General features: G+C 51.6%; 3 protein-coding genes across 6 annotated transcripts in view; 2 read left to right on the forward strand and 1 right to left on the reverse strand.

Moving 5' to 3' along the window:
* Nucleotides 1-7,438, forward strand: part of TMED8 (transmembrane emp24 protein transport domain containing 8) — a 29,300-nt gene extending 21,862 nt beyond the window's left edge. Inside the window, exon 6 of the mRNA XM_004682053.2 lies at nucleotides 375-7,438. Within this exon, the coding sequence (XP_004682110.1) occupies nucleotides 375-592 (218 nt within the window). The 3' untranslated portion in view covers nucleotides 593-7,438. The remainder of the gene's footprint in view (nucleotides 1-374) is intronic.
* Nucleotides 7,439-11,463: 4,025 nt separating this feature from the next.
* Nucleotides 11,464-20,366, reverse strand: GSTZ1 (glutathione S-transferase zeta 1). Of its 3 annotated transcripts, XM_012724616.1 has the most exons (10): nucleotides 20,139-20,366; nucleotides 17,878-17,949; nucleotides 17,532-17,583; nucleotides 15,893-15,960; nucleotides 15,375-15,455; nucleotides 14,942-15,067; nucleotides 13,966-14,044; nucleotides 13,423-13,475; nucleotides 12,672-12,721; nucleotides 11,464-11,984 (listed from the first exon to the last, which is right to left on the reverse strand). In XM_012724616.1, exons 1-10 carry the CDS (start codon nucleotides 20,151-20,153, stop codon nucleotides 11,858-11,860), a joined length of 723 nt encoding a protein of 240 aa, XP_012580070.1. In that variant the 5' UTR covers nucleotides 20,154-20,366; the 3' UTR covers nucleotides 11,464-11,857. The 3 variants fall into 3 exon arrangements, with proteins under 3 accessions (XP_012580070.1, XP_004681721.1, XP_012580071.1); XM_004681664.2 differs by lacking the exon at nucleotides 17,878-17,949; XM_012724617.1 differs by lacking the exons at nucleotides 15,893-15,960; nucleotides 17,878-17,949; nucleotides 20,139-20,366 and having other exon boundaries at nucleotides 17,532-17,585.
* Nucleotides 20,367-20,374: 8 nt separating this feature from the next.
* Nucleotides 20,375-22,556, forward strand: part of POMT2 (protein-O-mannosyltransferase 2) — a 48,032-nt gene continuing 45,850 nt past the window's right edge. For both annotated transcript variants that reach the window (XM_012724615.1, XM_004681666.2), the window contains exon 1: nucleotides 20,375-20,871. In XM_012724615.1, the coding sequence (XP_012580069.1) occupies nucleotides 20,423-20,871 (449 nt within the window). In that variant the 5' untranslated portion in view covers nucleotides 20,375-20,422. The remainder of the gene's footprint in view (nucleotides 20,872-22,556) is intronic.

Below are 22,556 nucleotides of genomic sequence, written 5' to 3' on the forward strand. Positions count from 1 at the left end.
CCTGCTGGGTCATAGAGCAGCAGAATCTTCCCTTGTGTAATAAATGTCTTTTCTGCCCCTTAGAAATGTCTAGACACTTGGGGCGCTGGGGGCTCTATAGGAATAATCATTGTTTCTCGGTAGAGATGCTACCGGCATTAGGGGCGGAGTGCTTCTTTCTTGAGCTTCTATCCTGAGGATTAGTGCTAAATGCCAGCCAGTACCACCCGGCAGCCACTCCAGTGACCCAGAGCCTACCAGGCTGTTGCCTGCTGGAAGGCAATGAGCACCCCCTTTTCCCAGGGGAGAAGGGGCATCCTGGTCCCTCTTTTGACCTGCAGATCAGAACTATTTGGTGTCTGAACTCACATCCATGCACCATTTTGCTCCTGCAGACCCTGTCCCAGTTGGTGATGTGGAGAGAGGCTCCCGGAGCTCGCTGCGGGGCCGCTATGGAGAGGTCATGCCTGTGTACCGGCGGGACAGCCACCGAGACGTGCAGGCTGGCAGCCACGACTACCCTGGGGAGGGCATCTACCTGCTTAAGTTTGACAACTCCTACTCCCTGCTGCGCAACAAGACACTGTACTTCCACGTCTACTACACGAGCTGAAGGCCCACCGGGACGGAGGCAGGCAGGGCTTTGCTGGGTGGGGCAGGCTGCCCGCTGGCGCCTCTCGCTGCCGACTGGCCGGAGCTGAAGGTCGGGTGCGCGGCTCCTGGCCCATGTATCCTGCCTGACTGTTGACCCCACATCGCTTTCCCCCTTCTTGGCTTCTGCAGATGGTGGTGTAGTACCCCTATTTTGTGGCCCCCGACTCACGCTCTTCTTGCTTCGGACTCCAGCCAAATCTCTCTATGAAGGAACCTACCTGGCAAGAGCCTCAAAGGAAATCGGGTGTCATCTTTAAAAAATACGCTTGCTCTGGTGCAAGGTGTATCATCCTGGTTCTGCTGCTCTCTCTTCTCCCAGGGCCTTTCTTGCATTTACTGGCACCCACCCTCTTTGCTTTCTCAAAGTGCCAGAAGAGGGAACAGCACATGGTCTTTGAAAGAACCCAGTGTCTCGGGCGGAGAAAGCTCCGCCCAGCCTCACACCACTGCCATATTCCCGCCTGCTGGTTCTCTGCAGCCTCTCGCCCAGGCTGAGAGCCCTCACTGCCTTTGGAGAGGGGGTATTAGTCTTGATGGCTCGACTCTGCCTCCTCCTCCCTCTTTTCCCTTCTTGAGTCTGCCTGCCATCACAGCAAGAACTCCATGCAGTTGAGAGTGATGGCCAGTGTATTCTAAGATCTGGGAAGAAAAACTGACTCCATCACTTCCTGTGTCACCCAGGCCACTGGTGGTCAAAGGGGATGGGATGGAAATAGGTCCTGGATTATCTCAGAACCCACATCTTTGAAAATCAAGTGTTACTAAGTTATTGTTTGTGTAATCAAAGAAGCAGGCATGTCATGTGAGAGAGCAGGTCAGACAACAGCAGTGTTCCAGATTTCCTACCCCTCCTTTGTCTTCACAGTGGGTGTGTTACTTGGAAGTTTTGCTTTGGAACACTTTGTTTTCCAAAGCTGCTGGGTTTCGGTTTCCTGTACTGCGGGTTTCAAGCGTTGGTCTACACGGTCTCAGGAAAGGGGATAATGACACTCCACTGTTGCTGCTGATGGAATTTGTTCTTTCCTAGGCCAAAGCTTTCATTTCTCTGGCTGTGTCTTTACACCCTAGCACCCCGACAGCCAGAGTGCACAGGGTGCTGCAACCAGGCCACCAGAGATGCGGGGTGTGGGGCCTCACGTGGCGAAGAAGGCAGAGAAGGGGCCACTGTGGTCGGTGGTCTGATCTTGCTCCTTTTTCCTTGTTCAAGTTTGTTACTGCCTTAGAATCATGCGGAATAATTAGATTTATTTATTACTTTATTTATTATTATTATTTTTATCACATTTCATTTTGCCTTTGAAACAGTTTCCGTCTGTTTCTCAGAAGGCTCCGGTCTGCACTGAGCCATTGAGGCCGCCTCTGGATGAGCTAGATGAGGGTTTCAGGAGCAGTGGGACATGGCCGTGTCCCATTCCAGCAGGTTCACCCTGCGGTGCTTTGGAGGAGTCTTCCCTCCTGGATGGATGACTGTGAGAAATTCGCGGTCTGGGGAGGGCCTGTCCTCATGCTCAGGTGCGCAGCAGATTTGATTAGCACCAGGTATCCTGGACTCCAGGATTTCCAAGTCCTGGGCCTCCTCTGGGCAGCCACCTCCTTCCCACTGTCTTTGCTCGTCCTTGTGTGGCTCCCTGGCACTGAGCCTCCTCCCTACGGAGCAGGGGCTCGAGCAGGCTCCTTGCGGGGCTCGGCAGCTACGCCTGCATCACGAGCGGAGGGTGAAAAGGCAGTGCCTCCCACTCGGGGCAGAGCCCAGCAGGATGGGGTGTTGGTACCATCGCACCCCGTTCTCTGAGCAGCATCACCTCCATTATGTCACCCGTGAGAAGGTGTGTCAGAGGAGTGCACTGGCCAAAACTTATACACCTTGTAAGAAATGAGAAACTGTTCTAGAGGCTGCCCGGGCAGTGAAGGCCGAGCTGCCGTGCGGCATGCCACCAGAGAGCTGAGGGACCCCCGTCGTCACTGATGCCCGATCATGCCTTAGCTAAGTGAATATGATCTTTATAATAAAGCAATTTTCTACTGGGCTGTTCTCCACTTAGCAAAAACCTTGCTAATTTTTCTTGTTTATTGTTAACTTCTGACTTTATTAAAGTGGAGCTGTGAGACCATAGGACGCTCCCTGGGTCAACACTGTGTGTTTGTTTATGCCATGAGAGTCTCTGGACCCATTTTCTTAGGCATCCTAGTTCTGTTACATCAGGGAAACCCCATCGCCTCTGTGTGCCTCTTCCTGTCTGATCACTTTTGAGGTCCTGGACACCGTCACGGCTCATCCTGTGCTGGGGTTGGTTTCACGAACAGTCAGGGTTTCCTTGTTCCCATTAGCACAAAATAGCTAAAAGATGTTTTCAGTGTCTGATTCTGAATATCTGAAATTGCTGAAGTTTAGAGATAAAATACTGTTTACTAGAGCACAGGTGTCCGGAGGGTTTCAGAGCCTAGCAAGCCCTAAGAGGTTGGCCTTCTCTTAGTCTCTCCCTGTCCAAGCTTAGAGACCCAAAACAGTGAAATGGAAACCATGCCTGTTCACTCTCACCCTGCTTTCGAGAGCACAAATAAATTAGACGTTCAGAAGAAAGAGCTTCCTAAGAAGGGAGACTGGAATTCTCTATGCAGAGTGGCTGAGTGCTAACCTTTCTTCTGTTTGTTTAGTGTTGCTACTCTGTTGGGAGAGGGGCTTTTAAAATATTTGGGAGGAGATGTCCAAAGTGCTAATGGTTTTCAGTATTTTATTTTGCAAAATTTTCAGTAAACAGGAAACAAAGGAATTGCGTAGTAAATACCCAAGTATGGACCCACTACATAGATTTTTCTTGTAACTAGAAGTTACAAAACTGACAATTTTTAAAAAAAGATTCTACTATTTGTTCCTATTAGAAGTATCTCAGAGCAGGTCTCATGGCGCAGACCTTGTGCCCCATGGCTTGATGCTTCTGGAGTTTTTTTAGCAGGGTGTTCAGTGACGTGAGTTACCTGGGAGTGATCCTTGTGAACTGTTTCTTGTTCTCCGTCGTGTTTCAGAACTCAGGCCTCCTTCAGACCACATCTTCTGTTCTTCTGTCATCAAAGTGAGGGTGATTGGGAAATTGCTCCTGGAGGCCTCTGTTCTGGCCTCTGCTGCTTATGATACGTCGGCAGGACTCAAGCTAGAACTGAAGTCTCCAGACAGAGTGTAGCTTTATAATGGAAGTAGATGGCAACTTGAAATCAGGCCATTATTAGTTACTTTTTCTTAATTGATTCATGCACTTTAAAAATATTTGTATCTGTTATTTAGGAAAGAAAATTTAAGACCGTAAAACAGTATATTGTCCCTTATAAGATGTATATGGAAAAGTTAAACCTGAACGTTCACTGTGTTATATTAATCAGTGGGGTTAGTTTTTATTGTAAAACATCATTTATAGACAATATCTGAGTATTAAGTGTTTGACGAGTCCTGTCTAGCCCCTCTTTGAAAGAATTAAGTGACTCCCAAACCCTAAAGTCTATTTTTATATTTATCTTTTAAGACTACTTTTTCTGCAAAAGACTGCCTTGTGGTCCCAAAGCTTGTGACTCCAAGGTATGAAGTTAGGTTTACCCTAATATTTACTTGTCTTAGTGGCAGGTGAGGGAGGGGCGTGAAACAGTTTTGTAGAGCTTGAGAAACTGCCTTTTAAAATTGATTGCAAGGGATAAAATGGGAATAAAATGAGAGGAAGAGAAAGCTAGCATGTGTGTGCCAGAACTTCGCTGTCTCCACATTACATTCATTTTTGCTGTTTGCATTCCACAAGTTGGAGTTGTTCTTGTATTGGTTGGAGAAATCCCCAAACACTTCTGCAGACTTACCTAACAGCATTGGCTTTAGAGTAGGTCTCCTCTGCTGCGTGTGACCCTGACCTGAGGGCTGACTTCACCCCCAAAGCCCCTGGTACTTACAGTCCTAGGCCTAAGATGATGCGATTAGAAGCCAGGAACAACTCCATTGGCGCCACTGTAACCCCTGTTGGTTTTGACTGTGGTTGAGAAAGGGATGAGATGGGTACTTCCCGCCTGTGTCAGAAGAGCCTGAACCCTTGAGTAATTGTGTATAACAAGCTGTGCCCCTGCAGGCTGACCCTCACCCTTGGGTGCAGGAATCGTCATCTTCTTTATGTGGGATGTCATCACACAGCAGCCCAGGGAACACACCAGTTTGTTCTTGAGAGCATCTGCTCTAGAATTTCTGTTGGGTCTTAGAGGTCACATCAATCTCTGGAACTAGCATCTTCCCATGTTGCCAAAAGTGCAGAGCTCTAGAAACCCGGATCTACTGAAGAAAGGAAGAACACCAACCCTCTAGAATTTTAGTGCTTGGAAAGACTTGGAAATGAGTTCTGCTTGAAGGAAGGTAGTTTTACTGCTTGTGGTGGTTCTGAAGGACAGCTTGTTATGGGAATTTGCTCTTTAGATCAAGTTGTTGTACTCATGTTATTATTTGATTGTGTCTAGGGAGCCCTGAAGCCTGATTCTTTGGGGACCGAATAGAAAAGGGGGTTCTAAAGCCAGTTGCAAGCCCAGTGCTTTCCCACGGCCCAGTGTAAGGGAGCGTCCATTTGACCAAAGCCCTGGTCTTCATGACAGGAGATGCTGGCCCGAGGCCGGCCCTCCCACACAGCATGGGACAAGGCGAGCTTGTAGGCCGTTCTGCTTCTGTCTTGTTTATGGTATTGTGCTACCCAAGGCCGTTGTTTACACAGTAAATTAGAATTAAATGATAGAGTTGATAGAAAAGGCAGTCAGCCCTGGTTGGAAGTAAGGCTGGGGAGGGGTTGTGATTTAGAGTCACATGTTGGCACAGCTGGGTAACTCATGTAAGACTGTGCGGTCAGAACTCAGCTTAACCTTGGTGAGTTCAACCCAAGCGAGTGAAGAGGTTGTAGGGATGACAATTACTTCATGTGGGTGATAAGTAGAACATCTCTGGGAAGCAGATTCTGTCACTGGTTGTGTGAGTTTCAGTGTGAGGCTGTGGTTCCTTTGGCATTCTCAGAGTCTCACCTCACTGGGTAGTGGGTGGTGACTTTGACCTTCCACGAAGAAAACTCCCCTGGGATTTGGCTTCTGCTGGCCTCTTTTCTGGGAGCAGGGCAGGGAGCACTCAGGAAAGAACTGCTTTGGTTCACTTGTTCACACACCCCTTTCTCTGTCTAACCTTTGGGGATTCCTTTGACTTCACCAGCTACTTAGATCACTAGGTTAGGGCAGGGCTGTTCCCAAAGGGGGAGAGAAACTTAATATGGTCAGATTTCAGAAAGTCATGCTCTCTGACGCCTTGCATTGCCTCTGTCTGCACCAAGGAGGCAGCACAAAGCCCCTTCTGTTTGGTCTCTTATCACTAGCTAAGAACCCAATGGATTGCCTAAAGCCTTGAGAGCAAAGTTCATTTAAAAACAGTCGTTTCCTCAAAAACTAAGTTCAAAGGCAAGATGCCACTTTGAAATTATTTGTAGTCCTGGTCACTGGTTTGAACTCATGGTCTGATTCCTATTACATGTGCTTTAATTTCTTTCAGGTCCCCGGCATGTGGACCACAGTTAATCTCAAGACTCTTTTTTATCCTTTACAGATAAATAAAGAATGGCCCAGAATCCTAGACACATGGGTCTCTGTATTAAATCCACAGTTCACTGTCACTTTAAGCAGGTAGTTTGGTTTCTCTAGGGGTGAAATATATATGTGAAATGATTGCCAGAGGGACAAAGTGTATTTTCTGTGAAGTTCTGATAGAGGATCATGAACAATGTGAAAGATTTGGTGTGCAGTGGCAGAAGGGGCCCTTCCTGAACAGTCTTCCCTGCTCAGGTCTGGAATGCCTATAACGTCTGCCGTGTTACCTGTGATTGCTTGTTACCATTGACTTTCAGGCTCAGGCCAAGAATCATCTGGAAAAGTGTATCTTACTTTCTTCCCTTATGTCCTAAGCAATACATCTTACTAAGAAACTCCATATTAAAATCTGAGAGTATTGTCCATAAACAAATATGTTTTCATTTAATCATGCTCATTTATTTCTGTTTAGCCATGTTTAAGAGCAAGTCAAGCCTGGAGGAAACAGTCTTACAACCCATGACTCTGGTACACCTGTTTGCCCTTTAATAGTGGGGAGTTTTTTGATTCCCAGGAGGAAGCTGCTTTATAATCAAAATGATGGATTATAAGAAAGCTAGACGTTGGGCAAGAATCACTGTCATGGAGGTGCTTGAGCTCTCCCCGACTGTACCACGCCATGGGGCTCCATCTGGAAGGCCTGCTTTGGTGCTGTGCACTAGGTCTGTCAGGAACTGAAAGATGATCGTGCTTTCTTGCTAAGTACTTAAGCACCTGGCAACCAGGAAGGCCTTCTTTTCTTATGCTGTACCCTACTCTGATGCTGACAAGACAAAAAGGGGTCTAGAAAGGAAACTGTCACAGTTTTCCTTTAAACTGTAATTGTATCTTAACAATCACTTGTCTCAGTCACCTTGTTTGACATGTCCCCTGTCATGGGAACGCTGCTAACCTCCTGTGGTTTCTAAGAGCTCTGTACCAAATTGTTACTTACTCCTTATGTCCTGCTGAGTGGTTTTTCTTTTAAAATACCATAAGTCATCACCCGTGACACTGAACTTGTTGCTGTGGTACACAAATGATCCTGAGCTATGGTTCTTCAAGTCTTCAAGTAGCTCAGTCCCTGTGTTTTTATATCATGTATATCAATTTTGTGATGCTTTGGTGCATTCTTTGTCTTCTCTTCGAGTTTTGAAATCTGTCATAAATAAACTTTTTCACTATGCACCTGAAACACTGGAGTTGTATCTTAATGAAACTGATTATTTTTTTAATCTTTGGTCTTTTCTCTGCATCTTTTTTTTTTCCTTTTAAATCCAAAAGGCAAATTTAGTGTAAAGGGACAGAGGGTAAAGGACACTTGCACAGACACGAGCGGCAGAAAGAGCTGCCCCGAGAGGGACAGGTTTGTTAAAAGGGAGGCTGCATAGGCTGCCGCCTCTGCATCTTCAGAGGAGAGCTGTTCCACAAATCTGCATTATTTTACAGTCTCTTAAGGTTATCAAATTTAACAATCCAAAACAAGATGAAATTCATCTATCATCTAAACTCATGGTGAAGGATCATCACAGGGGGCTGGGTCCAATGGCAGAAAAATTGGGTTTGGAATGATGACTACTGAAGAGATCATTATTGAGCTTTGTGTCAGTATTTGGTCCCCAGCGATGTCCGTTTTCCAACTGATGTCTGCTGTCACCGCCTCTGCACACCCCTGGCAGCCATGACAAATGAGGACTCACTCTGAGCAGGGAGAGGTGCAATGGTACCTTGTTTAGCGCTGCCTGTGATTCTGAGATGAACCTGTTTAACTTTTCTCTGTTTTCTATTGCAGCATATTTAGAGACTGTCATATAAAGGAGGAAAAGACCTGAAATACTGTGAGTTAAATAATCTTTCCACCAAACGAGACCATCAGTGACCATAAAAAGGCCCAGGGCTCCATGTAGCAAGGGGTCTTAAATGACTTCAGGGCCTCCCTGGTGGCCCAGGGGGTAAGTCTCAGCCCAAGTTCCACCCCTGGCCAGGGAGGTGACCTACATGACACAGCAGACCTCTCCTGTCTCGCCCACTACCCCCCTCAGCAGTGATTTCAGTCTATCTGCCTGTTTTGCTCCCCACTCTGTCTCTTGTGAATCCTGTCACTCCCCTGTACCTCTGGCCCGTACCCCAGTTCTACACAGACACACACACACAATTAAATAACTCTAGTGACAACTGCCTGTTCTGTCACTACTAACATACAACATATCAAAAATAACATTGTAATGTTTAAAGCTACTCACATCAGTCATATTGTTGACCTTAACATAGTTTAGGATTATAGAAGGTGACCCACAAACCATGGCTCTTGGCAATCAGCTTGATGTTCTTGCACCCGTGGAGAGTTGGGCTACTGCAGCAGCCACCTTAATGCAGGGTTTGCTCCCTGGTGGTGGAGGTGCCTGCCTGTGCCCTGGGGATCGAGAGCTCAGTGACTTAATAATGTTTAAGAGCTAGGAAGATAGGTCAGAGAAGCTGAGAGTATTGGAAAACCATCAGCCTGTGAAGGTCTTTAAAATCTCAACATAAGTACACAAAAAATGAATTTATAACTTTAAAAAGGAGTCAATGAAATGAATATGTGCATCCAATGTTTATCCAGTAAGTGGATATATAAACCTGTTTTGAAACATGTTCTATTTATTTTTGCTCTGTTATTTATGTCCTGGGGGGCACCTCCTTCCTGCTTTCATGCTTCTAGAGTATTTGGTGGGACTTGGGACTTCCATGGAGTTAGACTACTCCTTATCTAATTCCTAGTATCAGCCCCTCCAACCTTCTCCATTTGAGTGGCCATGTCCACAGCGGGAAGCCCACAGGTCAGGTCTCTGTGGCCCCTCAGGACAAGGTGGCTGCTGTTCTTCACAGACCTGACAACTGACGTGGGGAGGAAGAGGACTTGACTTTACCGTCCACTCAGCCTTTGGAGAATGAAAATATCCCTTAAGTAGGTGATGGTTTTAGACTAAGAGTCCCCTGAAGATAATTTATTTGCAGACTTGAGGGGGTGGCAGAGGAGATAATTTCAGAACCTTTTTTAGAAACTTAATTATTCCTAAGCCTTAGAGCTATCTAGTCTGACCTCTAGAGAAATGTCTAGGTATCTGGGGGAATATTTGCTCCTTCATGAACTTTTAGGGCCCTCCCAAAGAAGTGAGAGACATTTTGGAGAGTCACGGTTGTAGAGGAGGCAGGCTTTCAGTTTAACAAGCACTTGGGGGCTAGTCAGCTTGTTCAGGCTTGGGGTACCAGAGGTGGGTCCGGAGTGCAGCCCCAGAGGGTCTCCAGGGAACTCTGCTGTCAGGCAGGCAAGGTGGTTTAGAAGTATATTCTCTCCCTTCCTAGAGCACAGCTAAGTGCCTCTGAGAGAAGAGGGTTCTCTTCTCACCCATGTAACCAGCCTAAGTCCCCAGAGGAGAGTTCCTTATGAAAAGGTGCTAAAGCCAGCAAAATCTCAGGTCTCCACATCCTCCCATAGCAGGGCGGCTAACCATATTCATAACCTGGGCTCCATGGAGGCCCCAGGGCTGGGGACACATTAGGACTCAACCTGCAGGCAGGTACCAGACCAGGCAGCCTGCCCCCTCCTGAGCTGTGGTCTTCCAGTGGGGCCAGAGCCTCTTCTACCTCCCATGGCCCCTCCCACAGTCCTCCCTCCCCCCAACACACACTCTTCCTCCATTGCTCAGTTGAGTCTGGAACTGCCTTCTCTGCAGCCCTCCCAATTCCATCTCCCCAGCCTGTAGTGCTCACAGGAGACGCCAGAGAAATGACAGCTGACCCTAGGGACGAGGCTCTCTCCAAGGTTCTGATCAAAGAAGGTGGCAAGGTCAGTTTCTAGCCCAGGCACAGTGCTTACGTTCTAGCTTTAAAATCACAGTCATGAGATAAGGAGCTGGGCTGTGCCCCCCTAAAGCCAGTGCAGCTGTGAACCGAAGGGTTCAGTCACGTCCTGTGGGTGATGCTGGTGACTATGTGGGGGTGTGGGCAGGAACCCCGGGACTTCCTAGGTGGGCACCTCAAAGGAGCTTGGAATGAGTGTCCTTGGCTTAGACATATTACTGTTCTGGGTCTGTTGTCTAGGTCTGGGGGGTATGAGGTTTGGGAAAACCAGATGAGAAAGGAGGACCTCAGACTTGTCAATGAACTCCAAGATCACTGGTGTTTCCTGCTGAGCCCAGGAGAAAGCCACAGCATTTGTTCTCCCCCACTCCCCACCACCAATTCTGCTTGTCAGGTTACATTTGACACTTCTTACAAAAGGCCTGTTGACCTAGAAGACTGAAACAATGGGGAAGAAGCATGTGTGTAGTTTTGTGTGTTAGAGGGTGGATGATTTGGTGCCATGAGCCTGAGGATGGCTCATGGGGTCCCAGCTGAAAATTTCGATAATTGTCTAAGTGGAGACTTAACAGGTGAAATATGTAAATTCTTACTAGTCCTTTTGGGTGACAGACAAGCAGATAGACAACACCCCCACTGTGTGAATGGTGGAGTTACAGCCAGAAGGTCATTTCCAGGAGCAAGTGGCGTGAGGGGGCACCCGGGGGAACCAGGTGCTCGGGGGACTCCTGGCTGAGGGAGGTGGCTTCATCTGAAGCTGCACACATACCTTCACCCCCTACTTAAGCTCCAGCCCTGCACGGGAAATGAAAGCTCACGTATGGGACATGAGGTCATCTTGTTTTACAACCAGAAGGGACCCCAGTCTCCCTACAGTATTTCTGCCAAGTAGTGGTCCTGCTTCTGGCTGGACACTGCCAGGCATGGGGACCCAACATGAAGCACCCACCCCAGCCGGCTGACCTCCTGGGCTGGCCCCAGCTGCCCACAGTGCCCGGGGGGAGCCTGCCTCCCGTCTCTTGGGCCATTCACAACTGGATTATTGTAAAGCCTGATCCTGAGACTGGTACAAAGGACCTGACCCCTGAAGATAAGGGGCCTCTCAGCCACATTCACCCCAGGCTCTGGGAACTGAGTTGGTCACAGAACTTGCTTTCTTGCTTCTCCTCTCTTCTGGATCGTGTCTGATTCTGTCAGACAGGTTTTGGGCTTCCTTCTCTTCCTTGTCCCTGGCTGCACAGGGCCTGGCCCACCGCAGAGTGGCCAGATGGCTGGCTGACTTTTTCTTCTAGCAAACACAGGGCAATCCCAGCTAGGAATCATGTTCATCTTCTGAACCCAATTCAGCCTTAAATGAAGAAATGGAGACCAGGGCTTCAGTTTAATGACCAGATTTAGGGGTGGGCATTTTGGAGGCAGGCATAGTGGGGGTTAAGCTTCCTAATAGCTTTCTGGCAAACCTCATGTCATCTTCATGACTGCCTAGTGATGCAGATAACAGGTATGTTTGTGCTGAACCCCCCCCCCTCAGCATCTTCCCACCCCGTTTTTGTCTACACTGGAAAATGGGGGGAGGGAGGGTTGAGGCAGGAAGAGTTTCAGTGGGAAGGCAGAACCAGAACCAGTGGGAAGGCAGAACCAGAGCCAGTGCAGGTCTCCTTCCTCTCCAGCCAGGCTCACTTGTTTCCAGGACTGTGTAGCACACCCAGCTTCTGCTCTGGCATACCCTGGCCTGCCCCCACACCCCTGAGCTTGGGCTTGAGCACTAGGCTCTCAGTTCAGGGGGGGTGTCCGGCTGCCGGCACGGGTGAGATACTTGGAAGGCCTCCAAAGCCAGCAGTGACTTGTTGATGCGACTGATGGTAGGGTAGGGGGTGACATCCACTTTGAACCTGTGGCAGAGAAATACCCACCTAAGCCAAGGTTTGTAGGGGCACAGGGACACAGCCCTGTGGACAGTGAGGGAAACAGGTGGGGCTGGAGGTGGCCCCTGGGCTGGCCAGGGAAGGACTGGGAACATGGCCTTAGCAAGGGGTGCCTTTCACGGGAGCTCTCTGGGGATGAGTAGACTTGTGCAGAATCATCTGGCACCTCTGTTGCCTGTTTCTCTTCAAGCCATGACTGTTATTATTGAGAGCCTCCTATGTGGAAGGCAGCTTGCTGGGCATTTATAGAGATAGACTACTATGTCATAAAGTTTCTCGGGGGCAGGGAACATGCCAGACACTTCCACATCCCTGCCAGTGCTAGTGTGGCCCCTTCCACAGAGGTACTCAGCGTGCCTCACCGAGGGCTGACAGAGGAAGGTGGCGGGAGGTCACAGCTGGACAAAGGTAAGCCGTGTCAGGTGGTTTCTCCTAGGGATGTCTACCACACGAAGTGCCCCCGCTTAGGAACAGGGGCTCTGCAGGACCACTGGGGCTGCCGAGGCCTCGCACAGTGGCTGGTGTGGTTGATTGGGGGCTTCTGAATGAGATGCTACCTCAGTTGCTGAAGTGGGGGAGAGGAAGTCTGACTTGAGAGGCTGGGCACTGAGAGGGAGGAACCACAGGCAGAGGGAGAGTGGGGGGAGCTCTTACCTTTCAGCGTTTGCCACCTGAGGCACTAAGCATAGGTCAGCCATGGTCACCTGAAAGGGGGTGGGTGGGTTCGTGTCAGGGTGTGCACCCCAGACACAAGACCACCCACCCACCCCCTGGGCTGGGTGTGTCCACTGCTGATGGCACTGGGGCCTGACTCCTGCTGCTCCCATCCAGCTCCATGCCCCATGGCCCCGCCAGCGCCTTCCCCACTAACCCCCCCCACCCCTGTGTGGGGCCCCAGGACTAGTGAGCTTCTCCCTGGCCTTGCATCAGTTGTCCTGACAACCAGCCCTGCTGGTGCCCAGAGAAGGTTTGATTGCCTTGTGGATGATACTGTGCCTGTGAAAAACCACTACAGGCACTTAGTGAATGCTCCCTGAGGTGGGGGCTCTGGAGTCAGAATTACCAGAGGGCTAGGCCTTAGCTTGTGGGAGCCAAGACATGTGAATCCTAGAATCCTAGAACTGGCACCAAAGTAGGCCCCTCTCATCCCTCATCTGAGCTGAGGCCTTCAGCTTGAATACTTCAGGAATGAGGAGCTCACTGAGGCAGCTAAGAGTGAGCAGAGGAGCTCCTCATGAATAAACTGCTCAGCCCAGGGAAGATGACCTCGGGTCATGTCCGCCCTGCTTTGCGTCCAGGTGATCCTCAGGAAGCTGCCTTGGGGGGAGGCAGGTCCCTGAGTCCAAGTTGGGGAGGCTGTGTGGGAGATCCCTCAGCAGCGGGGGGCCTGGGAGGGCTTACTCACCTCATCTCCCACACAGTACTTGCCCGCTGTGCTCTGCAGGATCTTCTCTAGAGCTATGGGGAGGCCACATGAATAACCTTAGTCTGGGCACAGGAAGGGGAGGTCAGTCTCTCTGGGCAGTGCCCCCACTGGGGGTGGGGGGTGTTAGCTAAATGACAGGCTAGTGCATATGTGCTGGAGGGAGTGTAGCAGCAGATCTGGAGAGAGTTGAGGGGGGCATGGGGGCAAGATCATGTTTCCCTGAGCTCCTCCAGCCCCATTGCCATTTCTTCCCCTCGTGTAGACTGGCCTTCTCCTCACCAAGGCAGCTGTGCTCTCGCTGATAAGCTGGCACTTTGCTGCCCTTGGTTTCCTGGCTGGAGTGGGCAGTGAGGCAGAGGCTGGGCCAAGCAGCGAAAGGGCTTTGAGGCCCAGGAACTGAGGTGTCTGCCAGTGCCAGGGGTCCAGGCCAGGTCTGTCAGGGGCTTCTTAGAGCATGGGAGGACTTGTTGGCCATGGGGAGCCTCCTCTGAAAGGCCACGTCAGGGTTGCTCACAGACTCACCATTAAATCCAGAACTGATGACTTTTTGGGCCCAGGCCAGCTGGTTCTCCGCTCCCACTTGCTTCAGGACAGACAGGTTCTGTGCAGCCCAAAGAGAATCTGTGATTGGACTTGGGGCTGGGCTGGGCCAGGCCCTCAGGGAAACTCCATGCCCAAGTGCCCTTGGCTGTCCATGCCCCAGGGTGCCCGGCTCTGAGTGCCTTCCTCCCATCAGAGCTCTGGGCTGAGGCGAGGGCAGTCCCAGTGGCCACCATCTGGCCAGGTGGGCCCTGTGCCCTGGCAGAGCTATATGAGGGAGGGAGTGTGGCTAAAAGCTGAGGCCTCTCCCTACAGTGCAAAGCTTCCCCTTCCGTGGCCCCCTGTGGAAGAGGGAGCGTGGTCCAGGGTGGGGCTGGTCCGGATCCACTTTGCATCTCAGCTTCAGTTTCCCTGTCTGTGAAGAGGGGCTCTCTGCCTCCTCCAACCTCCTCTGAATACACAAAGTGACATGGGAGCAGGGCACCGGTGCACAGCCAGGGTCCTGGCACTGGCACGACTTGCTTTGGGGGCTACTTCCTCCAAAGTCATTAGCGAGCAACGATGAACTGTTCACTGCTTTTGTCTATTTGCTCTACCACTGAAACTTTGTAAAATAATACAACCCTTGGAGAACCCCAGCCTGGACCACAGCAGACAGTGGCCTGGCTCACCTGGCTAGCTGCTCAGCCTCGGCTGCCACCCAGCTCTCCCGACCCCCACACCTCTGCATGTGTCCTCAGGAGCCCAGGGCTTCTGGAATGATGTTTGACGCTTCTCAAATGCGGTGAACAGTTTCTGGGACCCCTCCCGCCTGTGCCGGGGTGTAGGCCGGAGCCTCTGAGGACCCCTCCTGGTCCTCCTGCAGCCCCGCCCAAGCTGGCCCCTCACTGTGGCTTTCCAGGTGGTGTGTGTGTGAGGGGGGTGGGAGTGGGTGGGGCGCCTCACACCGGTGCCACACCTGCAGGGGCTGGATGCCGCTGGAGATGAGGTCGGAGATCATGCGCACTTGGGCCCTCTTCTTGGGGTCCTGAGGCAGGAGTCTGGGCGTGGGCCGGGTCTCCTCCAGGTACTCGATGATGGCCAGCTGTCCAGAGGGAGCAGTGAGGGGAGGGTGGGGACCCAGGGTCAGCAGACTCTTCCTCCTCCTTCCCCCCTCCCCTCCCTGCTCCCTTGTTCCAGGCCACTGAAGCCAATGCTCTCAAAGCCAATGGGAGAAACTTTTCGGGCCCTTCTCTGTCAACTCCTGTTTCCTAGATGCCTGAGTTTCTCAAAGCAGCCCACCTTGCGCCCTCTGACGAATGTTTATCTGCCCCACTAAACTCTAGGCGTCTTGACACACACAGGCCAGGAAGATCTGCGAGGGCCAGGACTTGGTTCAGGACTGCACTCACCGACTGGCCAATGGTGAGTCCATCAATCTTCAGGGCTGGCACCTGCTTCATGGGGTTCAGCGCCTGGAATTCTGCGGAGAACTATGGAGAAAAGGACCAGGTGGGGTAGGTAACTTTGCCCAGCCCACAGGAAGAGCCCAGGCCTGCTCCCACCAGCCTCCTGCCTGGGGAAGGGCCTGGCTCCAGGCCCATGTGGGCATCTGTGCAGTATCCCAGTCCCCCAGTGGCTGATAAGCTACTGGGCTTCTGACATGCTACTCTCTATACCTCAGAGGGTGCATTCAGTATGGGGTAATGACCCCCTCGCCACCACCCACCAGGGGCTAGGCACCAAGAGGCCCAGCTGCAGTGCGGTGCCTCTCGCTGCACAGCTTGCCACCCCATCCCACAGGGAGAGCCGAAAACCATGGGACCCTAGAGTGCAGGGTGACCTTTGGGCGCAGGAGTCTGTACGCCCTGCCGGGCCCCACTCTACGGCTGCCAACTCCCACACCATAGCCTGGGGGTGGCCTTCTTACCTGCTGCCCCCCATCCTTTATGAGGTTGATGGGTACTGTCTCATAGTTGATGCTTTTCAGGGCCAGAGCTAGGAGAGACAGCAGTAGTTCCCAGGGTGACGGGGGGCCCTGCCTAGCCCCTCTCTCCTCTCTAAGGCCACGGTGCTCTGCTTGTCCTGTCCATGAACTGCCCGTGGTTCTGCCCCTACCCCGCACCCCCTGTAGTGCTATGAAGCTGCACTCCTCACCCCCTGTGGGCTCCTGGAACTAGCAGGCAAGAGCCCTGCGCTCCCCTGTCCCCGCGGGGCTCATTTGTTGGCAGTAACCTGATGGGGGCATCGTAAGGGTGAAGGCAAGGTGCTCAGGGCAAGGCCAGCAGACTATGTTCCCTAATGCTGGGGCCTTTTGCTAGATTTTGCACAGGGCATCGGGCTCTTGTGGGTGCTACTTGTAAGGTCCCTGGCACAGTGACAGGGAAAATGCTGTGTCAACCCTAGTATAGGGGACCGTGTGTGTGTGTGGGGGCACACACGTGCATTAAACTACGATAATGGCAGAAACACAAGGAGTGAATGGGCCAGGAGCCTGGCACCGTCTGAAGATAGCCGGGAGACGGGGCACCTCCTCAGTGCCAGCCTCCTCACCCACTCTGGAGAGTGAAAGTGGTTGAGTGTGGTGGGAAAGGCCTGCACACACACGGAGCTGGCACTTGTGGAGCTTTGCCTCTGGCCCAGCTGGAGGCTCTGGCCCCAGGAGGGCATCTTCTCAGAGAAACGTGCCCTTGGCACCCCAGCGCTCTGGCCTTCTGCTTCCAGCAAAGACCACGTGTCTGTGGGATGGGGGAGGTCACGGAGGATGGTTTTCCAGTGAGGGCCAGGCTCCAGGGGCCAGGCTGCTGGCGGCTAATATGTCACGTTTATTTGCTAGCTGTGGTCTTGGGCCTCTGTGTTTCAGTGTCCAGCTGCCAGGTGGGCGCAGTGCCATAGTTAAGAACCTGGACTCTGGGGCCCAACTAGTGGGTCTGAATTCCAGCTCTATCTCTGACTAATTACATAATCTGGGCAAGGTATGAGGGCTCTGTGGTCGGGCCCCTCATCCCACAATGGTACATTGGAGACAAGAATACCTCCCGCCCAGGGTTTTGGAGATTAAGTAGAAGCTTGCATACAAAAGCACTCAGCACAGTTCACCCTCAGTATGGGTGGGAGGACTATGACCTTTACCAAGCACTATGTTAAGCTGAGGGGGGGAAGGGTCAAATTAGAACTAAGCCAGAAGGCCCCAGTTTCTGCTTCTCCAAAGTCAGCTGACACGGGCAAGTTCTATTGAATTTGCCAGATCAAATAAGATAACTGAGGAAGGCCAGCTGGTCCCTGCCAGTTACCAAGGACCTCAGGATTTTGTGGGTCTGCTTTACGCATGGTTGCCTAGGGGCTTTGAAGAGCAGAGTGGGAGAGCTGGCGGTCCTAAGAGAAAAAAACCCCTCCCTTCCTGCCGCCCCTTGCTCCCCTGGGTGGACTTCCCAGGTGAAGGTGCCATTTGGGGCTGAGGGCTCCAGATGCTGATTGGTCGGGTGACAGCAGCCCTTTGTACCCCAGGTTCTTTTCTCGGGTCTCCTTCCACTCCAGCCCACCCCAGCTCCTGGAGGCCCAACTCTTACCTATTCGAACTCTCCATGTGCAGGAGCTTCGGAAGTAGGAATAGAGGATGGGCTGAGGAGAGAGAGGATGAGGGAACGCATTAGCACATGCTGGGGTGCTCTGGGTCCCTGGAGCACACTGGCTGGAGGCAGCAGCCCCTGCTCAGGGGGCTCAGCATGGTCTCTCCTCATCCCTGCCAGGCCTCCCTCCTCAGGCCTGCATCTGGGCAACTCAGGCCTCACACAGAGATCTCCGGTTCAGAGGTTTCAGAAGTCATGTGAGGTCCCTCATCTCTAAACTGCAGCAAACTACTGTGTGTGCGGGACCCCTGAAAGGGGGAGCTAGCCTGCAAGTGGCCTGCCTTACCTTGCCAGACTCAGTCATGGTGCTGCGGTGACCCTTGGCCTCCTGGAGAATGTCCGTTTTCACAGAATTGGCCTGCAGGGGGAGGGACTCTGAAGGGGTGGCTCCCTTGAACCAATGGGAAGTTGGGCTAGAAAGGCTGCCGGGAACTTTGACTCTAGCCAGAAAAGGCTTCTCTTTCCAACTTGTGGGAAGAATTTTATGCTCCTCGTGGAGCCAGATTTGGTGTCTAAGGCAGGCAGGCTACTGATTTTGAGGCCACAGTTCATGGAACCAGCACTGCCTGACCTCGAAACTGCCTTCTCTAGTTTTCAGTTCCCTCATCTATCAAAGGAAAGATTGCCCTAAAATGATGGCTTAGAGTCCATTTAGTGCTGGGCCAGGAAGACCAGGAATTCCTTGATGCTTCAGTGTCCATCTCTTCCTATTCATCCACCCACCAAACCTCCAGGCTCTCCACTGGTGCAGTAATATAGCTGGGGTATATTTACACCAAGGCTGAAGTGGCAGGTTGGCAGCCCAGTGCTCTGTTTGGTCTCAAAGCATTTAGAAAGGTTTCAATTAGTTGCAAAAAAAAAAAAAAAAAAGGACATTTCATATCATTTCATATGCAAAGTCTGTTGTCTCTTTTTCCTTAAAAAAAAAAAAAATCAGAGCAGACTGGGGCTCCTGAGTAGAAATAACTAATCAAGAACAACTAGCGGCCCATTCTAATCAGGGTATGTCCTCTCTGATTTGCCTTGGTGCCTGCCTGGCCTACTTCTCTCATTCATTACCTTTAGGCCACCTCTAAAGTTTACGGAAAAGGTTAAAATCTCTGGAGCTTCATGGATAACGAGACAGAAGCACTGGCATTTAGCTCATGAATCTTCAGGCAAACACATGTGTATCCATGTAGATAAGGTTGAACTGAACAGATTTTTCTCAGGTCACCCCTCTGGCTACAGGCATTTCACTCAAATTCCCTCTCCTTTCACCATGCCAAGCACACCAATCTACTATCTAAACCTGCTGTTTCTTACTGTCTCTGATGTTCTTGGTCTTCTAGGGCAAGGGCACAAGTAGGGACCTCAGCCCTCCCACGTGGGTTCCTGAGCCTAAGCTCCATCCTGTACTGAAGGGCCCTTTTGTGGGAAAAATGAAGATGGTTCCAACACCGAAAGCAGATGAGAGGGGGTGGGTGTCTTTGGAAGGGGAGGAGGTGTGGCCACAATCAAGATTACCCTTTTTGGAGGTATATCTCTTTGTTGACCTGGCCAGGCTGGAGGGGCCCCTGGGGTTGAGACAGGGCCAGTGAGGGAGGGGTTAACTAGGGAGCAACAGATCCCATTTCAGAGGCTTTGCCTCAGTTACTAAATGTCATACCCTTGGTCTGCACTTGCCATGACAGTCACTGTAAATGCCTCTGCCCTCAGGTTTCCTACTCTTGGGCCAGTAGAGACAGGCTGGAGGGCAGATTTGGCTCTTTCTTTTACCAGTGGTAATATATGAACCATCCCTCTCGCTTTTGCAGTTGCACAGCTGATTTTATGCCCAACTATTCATCTCATCACCACTCCGGGAATTCGTTTCCAATTCAAATACAGGTTCTCACCACTCTAGACAGGATTTTATTTTCAAGCCACTTTGTACACATGCCTTTAGAGAAAGGCTCCCCAAATCCCATTTGGGGGTATTAAAGCGATGCTATATCCCACTTGGTGTACCTGCCTCCGAGCAATAAACGGCAGCTGGTAAGATTCATAGGGGAAGGCGGGAAAAACATGAAATTTAAGAGATTCTCGGGGCCTTTTTTACAGGTTGACTCAATGCCGCTGGGGCAGGCCCGTGAGGATCCCCGGGAGGCCCTGAGTGCCACTGCCGCCCCACGCGCCGCGCCGGGGCGCTCTTAAAAGGCAAACACTGGAAAGCCGTCTGGTAACGGGACTTGTCCAATCGATCGGCTGGGAAAGGAGAAAGCAGGGCTGTGCAGAAGAAGGTGTCGGAAATCCTAGGGGAGGAAAGGGTGAGGTGCGAGGGGATAGGCCGGCCAAGCCCAGCTCGCCCAGGTGCTCCCAGGTGCGCGACACGCCTCGCGTCCACCTTCCAGGCAGCGAAGGCTCCCGCCCGCAGTGCGCAGGCTCCAAGAGAGACGGCGGGCGCACTGCATGCTGGGAGTCGTTGTCGGCCTGTGGGCGGGGCCTAAGGGCTCACCTTTGACTCCGCCCCCAGGGTTTCTCAGTGTTTCTAAGCAGCGCCCCTCTCCCCGGGTGCGGGGCACAGACCTTCCCTGCTTGCATCTCGCACTTCTGGCGACCTCTCCTCCGGGCTAGGAAACTTCAAGCCTGGGGTTCTCCGAGTCGTCGACGATCGAGGCCCAGTGGGACCCCGACACGTCAGAACCTTGGCTTTCGTCTCGGTAAAGCGAGCGGTTGGACTAGAATGACCTCTACGGGCTCTCCTGGCTCGCCCCGCCCCGCCGCCACGCCCCCTCTCCCGGTGCTGCCGGGAATTGCAGTTCTCTGAGCCCCTCTCCTCCCGGGCCCGGTCGCCGGCCTCGCCGCCCGGCATGCTCTGCGCCACCAGCGGCCTCCTAGCGGCCTCCGCACTCCCCGCCCAGCCCAGAGGCCGGGGCCCCGCGCCCCGCTGCCGGCGCCGGGAACTACATTTCCCAGGGCACCCCGAGCTGTCCCTTTGTGACTTCTTGGCGGGGAGGCTCGCAAGACCTAGTGTGCCCGCGGGCCGGAGGGAGGTCCTGAGGAGGGGAAGGATGCCGCCGGCGGGGGGCGGAGGTCTGGCGGGGTCCGAGCTGCGGCCCCGGAGGGGACGCTGTGGGTCCCAGGCTGGTAGGGCCGTGAGCCCGAACGTGGCCGACGAGGCTGCAGCGCGAAGCCCCAAACGGCCTGCCGGGGGCTCGCGGCGCTTCTGTATAGTCGGCCGGTGGGTCCCGCTGGCCCTGGTGACGCTGCTGTCCTTCGCCACCCGCTTCCACCGTCTGGACCAGCCACAGCACATCTGGTGAGTGACGGGTGGGAACTTTGCGGGCACCATGGCAACCGGAAGGCGGGACGCGTCTTGGGATTGGTCCTCAGGCCTGGAGGGGGCGGGATACACATTGAGCCGGGGCGGGGTCGCGGTGGAGGAGAAATGGGCGGGGCGGGGCTTGCCTCTAGCCAGGTGCCATCTAAAGGCTATTTTTTTGGAATGGCGGTGGCATTTTTAGATCTGAGGAAACAGTCTTCATTTCCAGATTATTTTGTAGTGTCCCTCTTTGCTATCAAACTGACTTTTACAGGTGCTTTGAAACTTTCCAAGGAGAATTGAGAATTCTGAGTATAGAATTTTCTATGGTCTACATTCGAATCTGCAGGATTTCTAGGCATCAGTGAAGAGGATATCTTTCACTGATTCTTCGGGAGCAGGGACAACTTGGGTGACTAGGGACTGCGGCAAGAAAATAAGTGTGGGGTCATCCCATGAGGATTCTCTCTCCCCACAATCTTACATGTCTACCTGGCTTCTTGCAAATTTTCACAGGAATATGCAACTTCATTGGCTACTCTGGTTAAACTGCTGACACTTAATCCTGCCTGACAGGAAAGAAAAACAAACCGAAACAAAAATAATTGAACAAGAACCAATGAAAATGAACTTTCAAGATGGGTTCACTTTATTGTATATAAAGCGTACATTTAAATTGATTTAAAATACTGCACAACAACAGTTAAAAAAAGAGAAAAACCAAGTGTTGGTAAGGATATGGATCAGCCAGAATTTTACTCAACCAGTGGAATGAGTGGAATATACCCGTACTGGAAAACTGCCTTGCTGTAGCTTTAAATCTGAACTGTTGACCCAGCCATTTCATGTGATCGTATTTGTGCAAGAGGGCATGCATGTGGTGCTCACAAATGCTCATAACTTTCATTTAAAAAAGAAAAAACAACACTGCCTGACAGACGCAGGGGCCAACAATTTGTTCCAAAGAGAGCATCTAATTAATAAGACCCCTGTCAGTAGGACTCAAATCAGCAGAAAGAGGCCAACCCGTGGCACTTAACCACACTCTCCAGGTGTCTGGATTTAGCCACCTGTGAATGTATTTTTGGTGGGGAACAACCAGTAAGCCTTATTTGAAAAAACTGTTTATGTTCAGTCTGTTATTCGTATAAGCCAGTCTATTACCCATTATGACTTGTGCACCGGGTTTCAGACAGGTGTCATCTGATTTTTGGTGTCCTATAGTTATTGCTTTGATGACCCTCCGCCCTTCTCCTGCCAAAAAAAAAAAAAAGCAATTTCTATGCCCAATGAAAAACTATTCCATGGCCCATTCTTCCATGGAGGTGGGCAGTTCACCCCACTTCAGGAGTTTTTGTTAACTTTCATTTGCATCACATCATCTTTGACTTAGAGCACCATTACAGTGGCTTGGTTAAGCCACATGGGCAGCGCCACTGAACAGTGCCACCTCAGTCACATAAGAACTGACAGCTAAGGTTATCAGGAGAAACACATGAAGTTGGTTTAGAGTGACAGAAACTTGTGCTGGTCCATGCAACCTTGCGTATGTTAGAGGGAGGTCCATGACGGGGACTGGTGGTCAGGCACATCAGAATAAGTCAGAACTAGCCAGTTTCATATAAGTTTTTCTGATGTCATAGTGCAATGGCAAAATCTTCAGGTTGCCACAGATAGATAGG

The sequence above is a fragment of the Condylura cristata genome, unplaced genomic scaffold, assembly GCF_000260355.1.
Source record: "Condylura cristata isolate star-nosed mole 26May11 unplaced genomic scaffold, ConCri1.0 scaffold00013, whole genome shotgun sequence".
Taxonomy (NCBI): domain Eukaryota; kingdom Metazoa; phylum Chordata; class Mammalia; order Eulipotyphla; family Talpidae; genus Condylura; species Condylura cristata.

Coding starts and splice junctions, on each gene's coding strand:
- GSTZ1 (XM_012724616.1), bottom strand. Junction 15,456..15,892: donor TAAAGGATGGGGGGCAGCAG/GTAAGAAGGCCA, acceptor TTTTCTCCATAG/TTCTCCGCAGAATTCCAGGC. Junction 15,068..15,374: donor GACTCACCATTGGCCAGTCG/GTGAGTGCAGTC, acceptor CCCTCTGGACAG/CTGGCCATCATCGAGTACCT.